The sequence below is a fragment of the Vitis riparia genome, chromosome 6 (genome assembly GCF_004353265.1).
Source record: "Vitis riparia cultivar Riparia Gloire de Montpellier isolate 1030 chromosome 6, EGFV_Vit.rip_1.0, whole genome shotgun sequence".
NCBI classification, from domain to species: Eukaryota; Viridiplantae; Streptophyta; class Magnoliopsida; order Vitales; family Vitaceae; genus Vitis; species Vitis riparia.
Window position 1 is genome coordinate 21,256,326 of NC_048436.1, and position 18,841 is coordinate 21,275,166.

Genomic DNA, 18,841 nt, shown 5'->3' on the forward strand with positions numbered 1-18,841 from the left:
TTACTTTTTAAGGAAATTCTTGAACCAGAGTGCTGAGAGTTTTGGGTGTCTTCTCAATCCGTCTTTGTAGTCAACAAAGTTTATGCCAAATCGAACAGTGTAACCGGAACTCCATTCGAAGTTATCCAGCAATGACCATGCAAAATATCCCTTTACTTTGACACCATCCCTACAATGAGTCATATCATATAAGCATCAATCTTCTACAAATTTATGCAACAAAAACCCTAGCCCTAGTAGAAAATACTCAACTTCTACATTTCTTATTTATTTTTTTACAATTTTATTCAAAGTTAAACTCTCAATTGTTCCAAATTAACGCTCTATAATGAATGATAACATTATAAATATTAATCAACTTACAATACTAAATAGCATACATCTTACTTGTATGCATAATATATATAGTAAATGTCACATTATCTTTATGTTACATAAAGGAGTTCAATGCATCTACTTATAAAATATAGCATTACTAAATGGATCTAATTAATTAATTTTGAAGCACTTACTCAATTGCACTCTTAAGGAAAGAAAGGTGATGATAGTGGAAATCTATCCTCACATTGTCTGCTAGTGCTTCTTCAAGTGATAATTCATCATTATTCGCTTCATCAACCCCTGCAAAATAGTTGGAAAATTTTCAATATTTTGATTTTTATTGTCTTAAATTAGGATCTACTGAATACTTGAAATATATATATAATTGGTTACCATTCTCTGTGATGTATATGATTGGATCCTTGTACTTGTTTTTTGTGTACAATAGAATTTCTCGAATTCCTTTTGGATAAACATAAAGCCAATCCGAGGCCGACTGTAACATTATTTTAAGGAAATGAATGTAGATGATTAGAATCCAATATTACAAATTTGTATTGATTTTCCTTGTTCTCATATTCTAAAAAGACGAACACCTATGTAGGAAACAGTTTTTCAAACAAAATTACTAAACAAAAATTTGAACTATTTGCTATCTTTCTTATTTTCATGTTCACAAAGAACAAAAAGATTATGCTGATACATCATACCTTTGCACCAATAAGGATGCCATGTCGCTCAGCTGATTACCAAAAATATAATGTCATAACCATCAATTACATTGTAAAGTAAAAAGGAAAAAGAATATATGTATATATATATGATCAAACCTACTTGTAAGTTTAACATGAGCATCGGTGGAGTAGCTGGGGTTTATGCTATTGTTATGGGGAGAGTGGGCTGCATAATTGGCAGTGTAGTAGTTCAATCCAAGAAAATCATATGACCCTTTTAACATCTCGGATTGTTCCTTTGAGAACTTGGGTAAACGTTTTCCAACCAAAGATCGCATGCTATGGGGATAGTCTCCATATGTCAATGGGTCCATATACCTTCAATAAACATTGAAAATTCACATAGAGCAAAACAATTTATCAACTAATGGAAAAAAAAACATCTACGTTTCTAGTTAAACATGATTTATTTTTGGTTGTTGGGTGATACTAGGCCCATCTTAGTAGAAATCAATGAGTCTCTGTTTGGAAACTTTTCTTGAAAATAGTTTTCTAACTCTTTAAAATATATTCAATTTTCTAATTCAAAAAACATAATTAATGAACTTCTAATAAAAACAATTTTCTAAGAATTTGTTCTCAAATGTAGGCTAATTTTTAGAATAAATTTCAGGTTTTATTTGTAAAATTTCTAGGGCAACTGTTGAAAAATATGGAGAGCAGTTTAAAAACTTTTACATTATATACAAATGTATAATACTTTCATTGAGAATAAGTTTTGAAAATTATTATTCATATTTGATTCCTTATATAAAGTTTTGTCCTTGAAAATAATAGATAACATTCTTTAAGAATTGTTCTCAATTTTTTTTCTTCAAGTTGTTTTTCAAAACATTTCCAAATATACCACCAAATTTTTTAGTTCTATTCTCATCATGAACCTATGATTGAGAATTGGAACAAACACTTGTTGTATCAAACTTGTCCTAAACTTTATTTTATTTTTTAAAATTTGAAGTATTTATACATAATGTTTTATCAATGAATATATTCGAAAAGCATGCATAATACACATGTGATTGATACATACTCACCATCCATACATAAAATCAAGAGCTCGCTCTACTGCATTCTGATCATTGGTCGTATTTGAGAAAGGTATAAACCAATGTGAGATTATAGTGATTCCAATCTTCCCCTTTTGAGATGCCTAAATAAAACCCACACAATTAATGTTTGATTAGTCATACAAAAAAAAATCTAATAAGTTAATTATTTTTAGTCATTTTCACTTGTTTTTTAAGGGTTATTTTTAAAAATAATTATACAAACATATAAAATAATTAAAGATAAAACATTAAACATAAAATTATTTCTAAAATATATTTTAAAATATTTAAAATAGATTAAAAACATTTTAAATTTTCAAATAGATTTTTATTATATAAAACATCACAAAACGGTTTCAAAAACTAAAACTTTTTTTCAGAACTATTTTTAAAAGCAATTATTATACAAGCTTTCAATTTTTATATAATTAGTTAATAGGTTTGATAAGCAGTACCTGATATTTTTTCTTGTAAACTTGGACAGCAGCTGCATGAGCTAGAAGTTGGTAGTGTGAGGCCAAATAAGGCTCAGTTCCAGAGTCTCCACCAGTGCAGTTCAGCTTTTGCCATTCAGAACATCTACCAGGGGCGAAGTTTCCTGTTACATACCCACCATTGCTATAGCTCCATGGCTCATTCAATGTGATCCAATGCTTCACCCTATCCCCAAATTCTTTAAAGCAAAGCTCTGCATAGTCTCGAAAATCATCCCTAAAACATTACATTAACAAACGGTTATTAAAGTTTTTATAAGATTTTTGACTTTTGTTTTTAGGTTGTGTCAAAAATAATTATCGACCGCAAAAATGATCTTATTATTGTGTAACAAAGGCTGTCTAATGCATGGGCAGTTAAGAGAGCATGGGAAAAAAGTTGAATAACTTACACAATGAGGGGACTTAAGAAACCACCATACTCATCTTCTAGGGCTTGAGGAAGGTCCCAGTGGAAGAGGGTTATGAAGGGCTGTAGGCCTGTTCATGACGGCAAACAATCCAATTAATTTTAATTATAAAAATGAGGGATAAAAAGTGATGAAGAGTAGGATTGAATTTTGAGTACCATTCGCAAGGAGCTCATTAATAAGGTTGTTGTAGTATGCGATTCCTTCCTTGTTCACACCCCCACCTAACTTTCCATCTATGGTTTAAGCAACAAAGAAAAGAAAAAAGGAAAAATTTTGAGGAAAGAGGGTTTGAATTCCATCTATAGTTTAAAAATATTAGTCAAATGCATTGGATCTCTCTTTAGAAGTTTGGTATTGAAAAATCCCTAATATTGAATATTCAAGATGAAAAGCTTCTCCAAAGTGATTTTTTTTGTTATATATATATATATATATATATATATACAAAGACAAATATCCTTATTTTTGAAAAAATGCATGAATGCTATTGAGTGGGTTGAAAAAGCAAATTAGAGGGGCTCCTAATGTAATTTAATTTTTTTTTTAAGTGAAAATTATTATAAGAGCTTTTTTTTTTTTTTTTTTTTGAGTGATGCTTTACATTAAATCAATAAAATTTCAATAATAATGTTATTAAGTTAATCCTATAAATACAATACATAAACACTTTAGTTATCCAACCTTGGAAATTGGTTAATAGAAATTATAATCTTACTTGGAAGAATTCTAGACCATGAAATTGAAAATCTGTAAGCATCCAAGCTCATTCCTTTCATGATCCCTACATCTTCCTGTCACATATTTACAAAATGAAAATCATTGGTGATGATCTAATCACAATCTTATGGTAGGTAAGGAAACAATATTGATCCTTAAATATGAGAAAGTTAAATACAAAGGTTTAATCATCTAGACCATACCTTATAGCGATGATATGCATCAATAGCCACGTCTCCATTACTATGATCTTTTATTTTTTCTGCAATACACCCAAAAAATTTTCTTAAAAGAAGAATACATTAAATAATTTTTTTATGCTCATTTCTTTTATAAAAAGATATGCATCAATAGTCACATCTCATTACTATGATCTTTTATCTTTTTTGCAATACACCCAAAAATTTTCTCAAAAGAAGAATACATTAAATAATTTTTTCATGCTCATTTCTTTTATAAAAAATTTTCTTTTCAAGGGAATCGACAAAAGTGGGGTAGGTTAGGCTTGATTTGGATTTGATTTTGGAAACATGCAAGGAAAAGTAAAACAAAAATATCGATTTTATGACATATCCCCATCAATAACCTCACATATCACCTCCTAGTTGTGGTACTTTTTCACTTGAATATAGACATCCATAATGATTAAAACTATTGATCAACTCATGAGGGTCGAGCTCCCTACTAAGCTCGTGGGGATTGAGCTGTCCAATCAACTCACCATTGTAACTCTTCTTATTTCTCTTGATTAGTGGATGTTAAATATTGGTGCACTCTACGTAAGGATCACATTGATTACTAAACTAAGTTAAAAATCCAAATTTTTTTTTTCTATTTGTGTGTGTGTGTGTGTGATTTGGTTAACAATAAATGCATCCATATGAAAACCTAATTAACTTAATTCAGACCAATACTATTTATAGAATTGAATAGCCCATTGAATTTTTTTCCTCTTCATTTGTAATTCAAAGAACTACTTTAAAGAAGTTAAATGAATAGAAAAAAAAACTCATCCATGTAAAAGTCAAGCTAAACTCTACAACCCGAATGCTTTGGAACCATGAAGGCATTGATGCAAAGAAAACAAATATTTTCTCCCAATTTTGGAGAGAAAATAACCTGGATATTTATGAGTGTAAGTGTCCCATATACTTGGTCCTCTGCCATACTCATATGCAGCACCCTCGTACTGAAAAAACAAACCACAAAAGAGATGAGCAAAGACAGGAAGAATAACTAGTCTAAACCTATGAACTCATTACCTGATAAGCCGATGAGGCTGTTCCAAAAATGAAACCCTTTGGGAAGCTGCTTCTGTTGAGCAAAGCAGTTCCATAGTCTGCTGTTTCAGCAGCTACGATAATGGTGGCTAAGTTAAGGAGGAGGAGGCTAAAAAGAAAATATCTTTGTATTGCCATTGTTTTCTGTGGCCAAGAGTACCTTGCTCTCTGCCTTTATATAGGGAAGTGCACAAGGAAAGGCCATTATGAAAGAACAATTTTTTCCTAAAAAAAAAAATTAAAGTACCTATGCCTATGAAAGAAGAATGGTCAAAATTGGAGAGATTAGTGTAGGACTATGACATGGGAAATTAATATACCTTTATCAGATTAATCTAACAGCTTAAACAAAGCTAGTACTAGGTTTTAGTTATTTTTAATTCTTTTTGTATATATTTTATAGTGTTACTATAATATAACAACTCGTGGATTTCATCAAGCCTTGACCATAATGATAGGAAATCTTGCCTTTATCTAAAAGGAAGATGAGAGTTTGTCAACATATGACAACAATCCCGAAAGTGTGTACTAATCATATTGTTTATAAAAACATGTTTGAAAAAAGATATGATTAAGATTGATAGAAGAAAATTATACTTACGTGTTGAATAAAAAGATAATCCTTTAAGAAAGTACACAAGATGGACCCAATTGAAGAAAAGTCATTGCACCGTAACCACAAGTGTTAAATAAGTCATTATCAATGTTAGAAAATTTTGAAGTAGTTTTGAATTTTCAAATTTTTTGAAGTTAGAATTGTCATTCAAATCACATGGATGTTTATCTTTAAAATATATACACCGTAACCACAAGTGTTAAAGAAGTCATTATCAATGTTACAAATTTTTGAAGTTGTTTTGAATTTTCAAATTTTTTGAAGTTAGAATTGTCATTCAAATCATATGAATGTTTATCTTTAAAAGATATATATATATTAAGTTATATAAAAATAATAATATTAATAATAGTGAGAAAAATAAAACTTAAAACTAAATAGTATTTAATAATGTTAAGTATTAGATTGTTTGTTTTTATAATATTTTATTTTTATTATGTATTAAAAAAATCAAGAAAAACCAACATATTATTTTATCCATTTAGAGAAAAAGTCGAATATTTTAAAATTTTCTATTCTACAAAAAAATTATAATAAATTATAAAAAAAAAAAAAAAAAAAAATAAACAATTTAAAATTCACAAACAAGTTACTTTCAATAAAAGGCTGAACATACAAACACGTCTTAGTTTTTTGACTTTATGTGTTTTTAAGTGTGTCAAAACTTTCAAGGATGAGTATTACAAGAAAATTTTGTTTATCAACATGGGTAATTAAGAAATAGTAAAAAATATTGATCCGTAAAATATTTTAAAAAATAAAAGTAATTTAATTACCAAAACAACATATTTTAATTTGTTGCACTCAGAAATACTAATTAGAAACTGTGAGTGAAAAATCATTATTAGAAATTTAATATTAAATTTTGACATGATTTAAATTTAAAAGAGGCTTCATCTGAATAGCCCTACACAAAATCAACTCAAATCCTGACCAAGAAAATTGTGACTACACAATTTAATGAATCCTCATCATCAGTTTCAAAATTTCCTCCCACCATGACTAAATTACTTTCAGCTAATCAATTTGTATTCATCTACCACATCATAGAGCAAATATTATATTTAAGCATGTGACTCAGTAAAGGCTGCAAAGTTTTCCACAATCTCATATGCAACTGATTATACTAATCTACAATAAGTCTTTAAAATGAAGTAGCAGATTGTCTTCATAAGACTTTTATAGCCCAACTTGACCACAGTGCAGATAAGATTTCCACACATGAAAGTATGAATTAGTGGCCATGGCTAAAAGGACTGGCTGGTGAGTCTGTAATCACATCTATTCAAACTCAAACAACATAGATTAAGGGTTATTGACTTGGGTTTTCCTTCAAAAACTTGCATGGTTCAAACAATAAATAAATCAACAATTAATTTGTTTAATAAAGTTCTTTCATTATATTGATTTGAGTGCATTCCCTTTTAAAACCAAATTTTTTATTCATTTAATTAATTAAGCAATTCTAAAAAATTGGATTATCATTATTAATATTATTTTGAACATTGTATGTGCACCATTTTTACATCCCTAGAAAATATGCATGTATTTCAAAATTCTAGTGATGAGCACTAAGATTGATCCCCGCTCCTTATATTCTTTGATACTTTTGATCAATTTGATGTGTATCCCAGCCCTTATTAGCTCATCTTTAAGCTATACCTCAATTCTAGGTGTTGTCATGTTTTTTAAAATTTTTTATATTTTTTTGTAGATGCTTAGGTGGTGTTTTTTTTTTCTTTTCTTTTGATTAATTTTGTTTTTTCTATTCAACTAAAAGTAACATATTAATATCAACCAATATAACTAAAATAAACTTGTTATCAATAGGTTTAATTTAGTTTTGTTGGTTAATATCGATAGGTTACTTTTAATTGAATAGAAAAAACCAAATATTTTGGTTTTTTTTATTCAATAAAAAAACAAACACAATCTTAGTTTTTGTAACCAATTAGATTATTTAGTTAAGTTGACATTTTTTTTATTCATCTTGATTTAGGGCTCTACATGCAGTCTTGTGATTTACTGCCTATAAAGGTTAAACATTGCAGCAAAATCAACTCAAAATTAACAAGTATGGTTGAGTTAATTGAGGACAATGAGATGTAAAAGATATAAAGTGGACTTTTTTAGAAATTCGGAATAAACTTGATTTGGAAAAGAATTTTAAATTAAGAAGCAGAGGAGCACAAAAGTATTGTGTGTAGGTACTAGTAATATAAGTCTCAAAAAAAGTAACAACTATAAGGTAAAATTGTATACCTAATTTTATATTTAATGGAATTTAACTTTATGGTCTCAAACCCATGGTTTTAATTTACATTTGTAAGGTATCTTTGTGAGTAGTTTTCCATGTAAATCATGCATCTCTTTGTGCGATTGAATGTTCTTAATTTGTTTTTCTTGATTAATTATATCTCAATTAAATAACATATAAAAACTAAAATTTCGATATTTTGGGCAAATATTACAAGATTATCTATTCAAAAGCTCTCCCACTCCCCTTCCCCCCTAAAGTCCCTCTCTCTAGATAGTTTCATGGTATAAGGTCTTAAGCTCTCAATTTGTATCAAAGCCAAAAAATAAAAAAATAAAATAACATAAAGATCTTAAATCATTAAACCATAAAGAATGAGATCTTCTATAAATAATCCACCTTATTTTGATGGTAATAATTATCCTCATTGGAAAGCATATATAGAATTCTTTTTAAGAAAGTAGAGGGAATAGGTTTAGAATATGGTTAGATTCAATTGGGGATCATCATTAAAACTGGATAGAATAGGTCGATCAACTGATGAACTAAAACCCAAATAAGAATGGAATAAAGTGGACAAAAAAGGTAGTGAGACCAATACTCAGCTCTCTATATTTTTAATAAGGTGAGTCATGATAAGTTTTTGCAGGATAGTCACATGCAAACATACTAAATAGACATAGGACATCATGATCAATTACACAATAGGGAACTTTTGTTGTAAAGTTGTACAAAATTCAAAGGCTTACTAACTAGAATCATGGTTGGTTTTCAAAATCCTAAGGAGGCAACCTTCAAAGCTTCTAAGAATGAAGGTAAAGAGGATGAAAAATCTAACAATCAATTTTTAACATATGATAAGCTTTCACTCTTTCTAAAAAGTTTTAAAAAAAGGTAGGAAAGATCATCAAATAAATTTTCACAAAACAAACTCTGTAAGAGGAAAAAGAGTTGATAATAATATGAAAGAAAAGGGAAAAAAAATCATCAAAGAATAAAAAGGTTGAATGTTTTAATTATGGAGGAGTGGGACACATGGTTGTGGATTATTCTTGTTCTCATAAATATTAAGAAAACAATGCTTGTTACTTGGAGTGATTCTAAGTTAAGTGATGGTGAGTCTTCAAACTAAGGAGATAGTAGATATGATCAAAATGATAATTATCTTGCTTTTGTTGAGTCAATAAACTGACTCTGATCTCATACATGATATAGAATATGTTGATGATCTTAAGTGTGAGCTTGCTAGTTTACACAGTGCATATAAAGCCCTGCTTGAAGAAAGTGTAAAAATTAAAACAGATAGTATTAAGCTACATAATAGGGCTTTAAAAGTTAATGAATTAGACAACTCACTAAACACTGAAAAGGTCAACAAAATAAAATTTGTTGAATGTGAACATGAGAATGTGATTGAGAAAAATAAATATATATATCTAGAAATTAAAAAAAAAAAATGAGAAAGGATTTCGGATCTAAAAATGAGATGTTTCACCAAAGGACAAATGATGAAATAACTAGCAAGGTAAAGTTCACTAAAGATAAAACAGGCCTAGATTATGTGAATAAAGATATGAGACTCCTAGTGGAAAAAACACCTTTCTTAAGGCCTAGGAAAGTGCTCTATCTTTGAAGTCCTCCACGAGCTCCACTCCCCACTGCACTGTTTGCAACAAACCTGGACATGACAAAAGTAGATGCTTTAATAGACTCTTCAATAGGTTTCAATCATGTGTTATACTCTAGTGAGCGAGTCAAACTTCCTGATAAATCAAATCCTAAAAACAAAGAAAGAAAAGAAGTTCCACACAAAGTTTAAGACTAGGAAGAGTCATGTAAGCACATCACCTAAGGTTGGGCAAGTCTATGTTAAGAAAAAAGATATTGGTTTATCTTTAGGATAAAGTTTGGTCAATTCAAAATTTGTTCCTTGAAAATCCATAGATCTCTCTGAAACGTATAGCCAATTATCTCGAGCACAGGTTTAGGTTCAATCTCAATAAAAAAAAATAAAATGAAGCACTTAACAACACATCTTTAAACATAACCAAAGTAAAGTTTAACTTAACTCTCATATGATTATATACACATCAATTTTTATTTTTATTTTTAATTTCAACTATAATATAGTCATGCCTCATTCTTTAAAAAAAAAAAAACTTGTTGTACAATGATGTATGATGAGTTGAGTAATTATTTTTTCATAACATGTGCGAAATCTCTTGATAAAGCTCATAAAGCATAGAGAAATCTCATAATTTAGTCAAACATGTAATTTTTTTCGAAATAATTTTTTAAACTAAAACCACTTTCTAAAATCATTACCAAACGAATTCTCAATTGTCTTCACAAATTTACTTCTGTGAAATCAAGGTTTGGTTAATCTTGATTTTGATGATAATAAAACAAGGTTTAGAACTAATGATCATATTTCAAGTGTGATTAAGCAAGACAACTTCCAAAGTGGCAATCCAAAGACAAATCAAGCCAAGAAGAAATCATGAAGAAGAAAACCACATCAAAGAGAAGAGTTTTTCAAGACCAAAGTTTCTTAAGATCTCTTTGTAAGGTTGTTAGTGCACTAGGACTTTCATGCATTTCATTTTTTATTTATGCACCAAAATCATCCAAGAGTAATATTGTTTTAAATATCTTAAGAATTGGATGATTTCATGTTTTCAACTAAAACCTTGTGTTAAATGATTTTCAAACTTGTGTTAAAAGGTTTTATGTTGAAAAAGGTTGAGTGTTGAGCCAAAAGAATGGCTCAACCGGTTCAATCGGTCAACCGGTTGTGCTCGTCCGGTCGAGGACCGGTTGAGGGAGGCCAAAAATTTTCTCTCTCTCCCAGTGGCCTTCTCTTCCCGGTCAAGGTTGAACCTCAACCAGTTGAGGTCCGATTGAGGTCCGGTTGAGGTCCGATTGAGGTCTGGTTGAGGCCCAACGGTCACTTTCCCTAACGACTAGTCAACCGGTCGACCCCTAGCTCGACCAGTCGAACCCCCAACGGCTAGTATGACTTTTTTTCTTCTATAAAAAGGCTCCAAACTTCATTGTTTCATAAGCTAAACCTTCCCAAATCATTCTTGATTATATTTGAGCCTTAGAAGATTATTTTTTAGTGCACCATTATTTCAAAACTTGCATATCTTTAGTGCACCATCCAATCCTAATTTCTCTTGTATCATTTGAGCTTAAAGTTCTTGTGTTAAGATTTTTGAGAGATCATTTTATTTGTAAATCTTTGAAAGGAAGTTTCTCAAGTGTGAGGTATCACTTGAGAGGTTGTTCAAGAGTGGGATAACTCTTGAGAAGTGTAAAGGGTGCTTGGAGCCAAAAGTCCAATATGGTGAATTGGAACCATAATCCAATTGTAAAGAGATTGAAAGCTTGGTTGAAGCTTCAAGATAGTGGAACCCTCACTCGGTTAGGAGGTTAAGGAGAGTGGACGTAGGCAAGAAAGTGTCAAACCACTATAAACTCTCGTGTTTGCACTCTCTCTTCCCTAACTCTTTTAAATTATATGCAATTGTGTTTATTTTGTTTATTATATATTTGTATATAATTGTCTCTTATTTTTACATAGTTTAAATTTGTGAAAAAAAGACCATCACCCTATTCACCCCCCCCCCCCCCCCCCCCCCCCCCCCTCTCTAAGGTGATTACCATAAGTTGGATTAGCTTCAAATTCCTAACAACTTCATTAATATTTAAAATTACTGATATTTACTTGGCTTAATACATAGGTTTGATTACAATATCAAATTGACATTTATTGAAAATTGAGTCTAATCATAATATGTGACGTTTATAATTTGATTTTATTACTTTCCACCTCATTTATATCTCATTATTTTATATATTGGTTTAATTGTTTATATTTTTATCTATTTATTTGTATTTGATCTCACTTATTTATATATGTATTTAATAGCTTAAATTTTAGAATTATTTTATTAAAAAAGATGAAATGATTCTAAATTTTTAAATCCAATCCCTTTCATGTTTAAAATTGGAAAGCAACATATTTAAAAATATGAGATTATTTTATTGCTTTTATTCAAATAACCCTAAATTTTACCATATACTTTACTTTCAATGATTGAGATTGCAAATTTGATATCCTAGATTTTTTCTTTATAAGTAGATTTAAATTTTCTTATTATTGATAGTGAATATATTTGAACCCTAATTTACTAGAAATAGAAATTTCATTTAGACCTGTTAAGGTATCCCAATTGGTTAAAGCGAACATTAGGAAGTGTGATGTGAGTAAGTGGTACTTGATTTTGGATTCGAGTCTTACCATGGATGATACCTAAATTTAGCCTTTGGGGTTTTCAACACATAAAAAATAAATTAATAAACTAAAGGTTATTTGGGTCGGGCCAGATTTTGGGCATTAGGCAACTTGTTGCGCCCATCCAGGGAACCTCCGTCTGTTTTTTGCGTTTCGCCATGGTTGAAATGCAGAGGAGAATCCAAATGGTAATGTCGTGATGGTGATTACTGATCAATGTGTTTTTGACTTCATTATGAAATTGAGACCAAAAGAAACCTAGAGAAATCTTGCAACACCCTACCTTTTTTTCACCTTTTTCAAAGTCTGAATGCATCGTACGGGTAACATTTATGCTTCTCAAAATCAATCATTTTACATTTCCAATTTCACCAATTCTTGGTTCATTGTCTATAAACACTAAGCCTTTTTTTTGTACATACATGTGGTGACCTTCTTTCACGTGTCTGTCCACGTGTACATCCACATGTCTGTCCACGTGATAGTACCATTATTGAACCACATGTCACTCCTTCCATTACCACCCGAACAACCTTCGGGGCATTCTGAAGCACTTTATCCTGACCATTTGGGGCCACTGAGCGAACCCCATCCTCTTGATAGCCCCAAATCCTCCCTGATATGTGAAACGACGACATTCTAACACTGGAGTGACTTATGGGACCTTCCGCGTCCATACATCAACATCAATGGGTCATCCTGCCCATCACCCATACCTTCAACATACTTAAATGACGGCAAGCTGCGTCATGACGTACCATCTGACACAGCCACCAACTGCCTTGCAACTGCAATGATCGTCATGTCACTTACTTCACAATCATCATTGCAGCATTAGGTCAAGGCGGCGACTAAGCACTTTTGTGTTTTCCCCCTTTGAGCACTATAAAAACTCCACTCAAACAGAACTCAGGTGCGCAATACCAAGGACTCTCTCATCTCGCAGAAGCTTTTGCTGCAACAACCAAGGGAGGAATCCTTCCTCGATTGACCTGGTATCAACAATACCCATTAGAGGGTCTGGATTGCTCTGAGGTTCTATCTGATGTGATGTTAATGGCATGGCATTTGTAAACCTGTTGTGCCCATTCAGGAACCTCCGTCTCCTTTTTGCATTTCGCCATGGTTGAAATGCAGAGGAGAATCCAGATGGTGATTACTGATTACTGATCAATGTGTTTTTGACTTCATTATGAAATCGAGACCAAAAGAAACCCTGGAGAAATCATGCCAAATCCCATTTAATCATCTTAAATTCTGGGCAGAAATAAAATATCGAGCAGTAGAAGAACATGGTTCTTCCATTTCAACCACTTTCCATGTGTTTCAACAATATCAATTATCTCTTCAACCTGCCTCTGGTGCGTATTTTGTTTCTTCCCTTTATATCATTTATTTTGTGAATTATCTGAGTCCTTATTTTCCTCATTGAAATGTGGCTTCAGGAATTGCAGGAACAATGAATAGTAGAATATTGCTAATATGATGAATATTGATAATATTGTCAGAGGTGTTCAGATTGCTCAATTTTTGTTGTCTGGACTTCTGGATTGAAGGGACTTCATATAATGGCTGAAGGTTTGTTTGATCATGTTGCTCCTTTGCCTCTTTCACACACGGATTACCATAGCATTTGTAATTGATTGATCATAATAATAATCACCTGAGATGATTCTTTAAATCTAAAAATGTTTTAATAATATATTTTTACAGAAATCCAGAAATAAATGAAATTTTTTCCCCTTCTTATAATCACTCTAAAATGGGTTACAGAAATCTTATTTATATTTCAACAATTGACTGCAATCAAATCCTCTAGCAGAAAAGGCCTCCAGAAAGTTAGGCATTAGGGCATGATCTCGAAACTTGTAGAGCATCCCTTTTGACTTTCATCTGCAATTTTCTGGTGTTAAAAATCACACCCCACCGGAGCTCCTTCCATGTAGGCCTTATAAGGTAGAAGAAAATGTTGAGAGCATTGATTGAAGTGCTCCTCCACAAGTGCCTCAAAATCCCGCACCAATTCAGAAACCAATCACCTTTAAAAGCATGCATACAAAAGAGCTGAAGAAATGACATACCACTACTAAAAATAGAGGATAACTTAAATACTTGATGATAATAATATTCTACAAAAGGAAATAAAATTTCGATAACTTGGACTATCATATGTGTCAAAAGGTATTTTTGAGTTTCAATTTGCAAATACATTCTCAAATGGTTGTTCCAAAGTGAGATTATGTATTCTGTCTGTATAGAAGAATTGAGGTAGACAAAAAAGGTAATACCTAAAATTAAAAAAGATACTACCTAAAGAAAGAGAAGACATTAGCTAAAGGTTAAAAAAGAATGTCATTATTAGGTATAAGAATGACATTCTTTTTTAACATAAATGGAAATATAAGACGTGTAGCACATATGTAGATAAGTTCATGATAAGTTCAGGACTTATTTTCAAATGGTCATGAAAATTCATTCAATCATACTTCAACTGCAAAGGTGGTACCTAAATAATAAAAAGGGGTACCTAAGGTTGAAAAAGGTAATACTAAGGTTTAAAAAGATAATACCAAGGTTTAAAAAGATAATACCTAAGCAAGGAAAAGGCAGTACCTATGACAAAATTATATCATATATCTAAATTATCGATGACAAAAATGGAACTATAAGACATGTAGCACATATATACATAAGTTCCCAACTTCTTTTAAGTGGCCATGAAACAATAGATTCACTCTTTTTTTTTTTTTTATAAAGAGATTGTGTTAATAAAAACGCAAAAAGCGTGCAAAAGTATACAGGTTGTATGCAAAGAGCACCAAGCAAAAAATAGAAAAAAGGGCACAAAAAAATGATTCACCTAGTTAGTAATGGATTCGCTCGTGTACACAAGGTTAGAAGGGTAGTACCTACGGTTTAGAAAGGTAGTACCTGACGAAGAAAAAGATAGTACATAAGGTTCACAAAGATAGTACTTAAGGTTGAAACCAATAGTACCTTAAGTTCAAAAGGTACTAACCTATTAAATATGAATGCCATGTTCATATCTATATGCAATTCAAATGGTAGCTTAGAAGTAGACAAGTTCCACGTTAATCTCAATTGGTCTTTAAACTAAGGATTAACCTAATAGTTGAAGTTTACATGTGTAAAGAAAATTAATTTGATTAACCTAATAAGATCTTAAGGACAACTCCCTCAAGTTGTCCATGTTTTTAAATTTCTTAAAATCATTTGCTTGGACAATGTCAATCACAATAATTGACTCCCGCTTAACTGAAAGAACAAATTAAAGACTAGTTGATAAATAACAGTACTATGCCTTGCATGTCAAATAGTTAACCAAGCAATTTACAACTTCCATAAAAAAGCAACTAATATTTCAAACACATCTTATATCATACCTTAAGGTACCTAAGGTTCAAAAAGGTAGTTGCAGAACTTTTTCGAATTGAGGGGAAGGTATTTCTTTTGTAGCAAAAATCCAGCAAAGTTTAATAGTGTAGCACCAACCAATTCCATCATGGAGACCCTAATAATTGTTAGCTATGTCATGAGAGATCGGTGTTGGTTTGCAATGCACTCTAAGTCCTTCGATCTTTCTGTAGAGGAGGTTGTGGGGAGGTTGAGAGGAGTTATTGTGGAACGGGGAAGGGGCTTTTCAGTCTGGATTAGGTTCGGGGATCAGAGTTTGAGAAGCTTGTTGAAGGCGGTGAAAATTTACTATAGAGATGACGAGCTGAGAAGGTGGAACAATGTTTGGGAGGAGAATGGGAGGAAGTTCAACCTAGAGTGTCGTGCGAATGGGGCGGGTAGATTCATCTTATGCTTATTACTGCAAAGGCTAAGAAGTTTTCCTTAAGTCTTTCCTGAGGGGAGGGGACTTTGTGCAGGTTGGATCCCACAACAGAGGCCAGGAGAGTGGCCCTCTCAACAGAGAGAAGGAACAGTCCTAGGTTGGAGACTAATGTTGTGCCTTTTGTAGACATAGTTAAAAGAAAGGGGGGCGTGGTTGGAAACGAAGTTTAGCTCTATCTAGGGGAGAGTGAGGTCCAGAGCAAGGAAGAGTTTTACAGGCGTTGTCCTGGTTTCAGAGCTGTCGACGTTGAAAATTTGGGCTACAAAGCAATGGTCCTTAAAGGGAAGTTAAAGATTTCACTGTTTGGGGGTGCACTTCTGTTGTTTGATTTTGAAGACTGTTTTGAGGCGGAGAGAGTTCTTGCACGAGGCTCTCAAAGGTTTCTGGGGCATTCATTGCAGTTGACAAGATAAACACTTGACGCTGAGTGTTTGCTAAAGGAGGGAATCATGAAGGAAGCTTGAGTGAGAGTGTTGGGTTTGCCTTCACACTAGTGGAGTAGGGATGTGTTCTTGAAGATTGGGAACTGTTGCTACGATAGACGAAGATACGGTGTTTTCACCCAATTTGTAGTGGGCAAGGATTTTGGTGAAGTATGAAGGGAAGAAGCTGAGCCCGGTCCAAACAGACGGGGTTAACGTGTCGCCTTTTGGTGGCTGCAGGAAATGGGGTGGTGAGGTTGTCTCCTTCAATACTGTAGCAGTTGATGGGTCGGATGGGATGGGATGGATTTAAAAGGGGTCTTTTTGGGCCGAGTGGTGGGTGTTTAAATGTGCTGAGTGAGGCCATAAGGCTACAGGACCATTGTCTTTAGAAGGCCATTGGCCTTTTAGCCCAAAGTTGGGGGTTTGCTTTGTTTGGGCCAAGCCCAGAACGGTTGTGGCGGTTTAAGTGCTACGGAGAGGCCTTTAGCAATCAAGTGTGGGAGAGCGCCAGAGAGGATGACTCCCTAGGGCTCATCCTTGGGGTAGAAGCTTTTGTAGAGTTCAACGAGCAAAGTCTGTCGAAGCTCTTTCGGATGGGGGGCATTGACGAAGCACTAGTGGAAGAGGCGTCAAGGTGCCCTCCTTCATCTCATTCTCTTCTGTTTCCTTTGGGGGTGCGGGACCTCTCTTCTTCTCCTTCTTCTCTTTGGGATCGGGAGTCTAAAGGGGTCAAGTGGATGGGGATGACGTCATTTTGGAAGGAATGGAAGGGGAAGCCCTCCTCCATTCGTTAAGACTCTATTGGACTGATGGGAGGGGGGTGAGAATGGCGTGATTCAAGATTCGGTAGTGAGTCAGTGACTAGGTTTTGCGATGATGTCTCTGATGATGTCGGGTGGCGGTTGAGAGGTTAGGTGTCGAAGACCGGTCTACCGTCTTGCACAGTTTACCGATTGGTTGGGCATGCCCACAAAGGGCTTTGAGGTGGAGATTTTAACCTTGGTTAAGAAAATAAAGATGAGTAAGGAGTAGAATGGTCAGGTGGCTGGCAATGGTAGGGTTAGGGGCGGTACTTCAAAGTTCGAGAGGGAGCTCAGAAGATAGGAATGTTCAGTCAAGTTTAAAGGCTCAAGTAGTGGAGGTCAAGGAAAGGAGGGGCGGGTCTTTGATTCAAGTGGTAAATGAAGCTCAGAATCATGTTTAGGAATGTGAAATGGGCAAATGACCTGGACAAAAGAAAAGTCCTTAAGTCTTTGGTTAAAGCCTAGAGGATGGACCTGGTATGTCTACAAGAAACTAAGGTTCAGGATCGACTGGTTTGGTTTGCTTTATTGGAGTAGGCAGATTCATTGAGTGGGGCGCTCTGAATGCGCGAGGCTTGTCTAGGGGATCCTTATTTTTTGGGACATAGGGTGCTAGAGTTGATTGGTATGGAGGTGGGTGTGTTCTCAATATCCTGCAGATTCAAGAATTGTGAGGATGATTTTTGTTGGGTTTTCACAGGGGTGAATGTGGGTGTGGGGAAAGGATACCAAGGATGTCAGAAACCACAAGAATGGCGAGCTTGGAATGAGGAAAGCCAGCAATATAACAGGAAAGGCCTCCAAGTTGTTCCACATCCCCTGCTCCGCTGTTCGGGTTCAGGCTTGGTGGATTCTTGCAGCACTGAGGCCCTGACATTGCTTTCTTGCTTCCGAATTACACACCATGTATACACAGACAGACAGGAGAATCGAAGGATAGAGCCTTCCAGATACGGTTCTCGGGATGGAGCCTCCAGCTTCAAAGCCCTTAAACACCTTGTAATATTCGAAAGAAATCTATTTTCTCTTTCTTTCCTCTGCTATGAAGAGAACCAAACAAAGATCCCCACTTTCTTGAACGCCAATCAAAACGAAGAGAATTCAACATACTATAACCGAATTTCGAAAACCCTAGACTGAAAATACGATTGATTGACCTCAGATTATGAGAGATCGCCGCCGGCCAGATATGGAGAGAAAGATCGAGATTCGCAATGGAACCGGGCGTTGCGCACTCTTTGAGTCTCTTGTACATTCTAACCCTATGAGGCTGCTTCATTATTATTAGGGTTTTTCGGGTTTCTAGAATCAGAGGAAAACGAGGTGGAGAGGTTTCGGAATGAGAGGAATAGGTTAGGGTTTTTCGATTTTCCTAAATGAGAGGAAGACAAGGAAGGTTATGGCTTTTCGGGTTTCCAAAATAAGAGGAAAACAAGGAAGGTTAGGGTTTGGTTTCGAGACGGAGATCAATTCCTGGGAGATGAAGCAAATGGAGGGAGTTTCGTTTTGTTTAATTGCGTTTTTTCAAGTTGATCCGGAGGATAGGAAAGGGCATACATAGTACATGTAAATA

General features: G+C 33.6%; 1 protein-coding gene across 1 annotated transcript; it reads right to left on the reverse strand.

Annotated features, from left to right (window-relative positions):
* On the reverse strand, nucleotides 1-5,146 carry LOC117915972 (beta-glucosidase 12-like). Its single transcript, XM_034831751.1, has 13 exons — nucleotides 4,991-5,146; nucleotides 4,848-4,917; nucleotides 3,932-3,990; nucleotides 3,727-3,802; nucleotides 3,167-3,244; nucleotides 2,991-3,078; nucleotides 2,560-2,815; nucleotides 2,090-2,205; nucleotides 1,156-1,373; nucleotides 1,032-1,063; nucleotides 715-817; nucleotides 513-621; nucleotides 1-169 (listed from the first exon to the last, which is right to left on the reverse strand). The coding sequence occupies exons 1-13, from the start codon at nucleotides 5,144-5,146 to the stop codon at nucleotides 1-3; spliced, it is 1,530 nt and encodes a 509-aa protein (XP_034687642.1).
* Between the last annotated feature and the right edge of the window lie 13,695 nt (nucleotides 5,147-18,841).

Bases quoted from the DNA above. Each gene is read 5' to 3' on its own strand.
- LOC117915972 (XM_034831751.1), bottom strand. From the start codon at position 5,146: ATGGCAATACAAAGATATTTTCTTTTTAGCCTCCTCCTCCTTAACTTA. The intron at 3,079-3,166 runs GTACTCAAAATT...CGTCATGAACAG, and splicing joins TAATGAGCTCCTTGCGAATG to GCCTACAGCCCTTCATAACC. The intron at 170-512 runs GTAAGTGCTTCA...GACTCATTGTAG, and splicing joins TTCCTTAAGAGTGCAATTGA to GGATGGTGTCAAAGTAAAGG.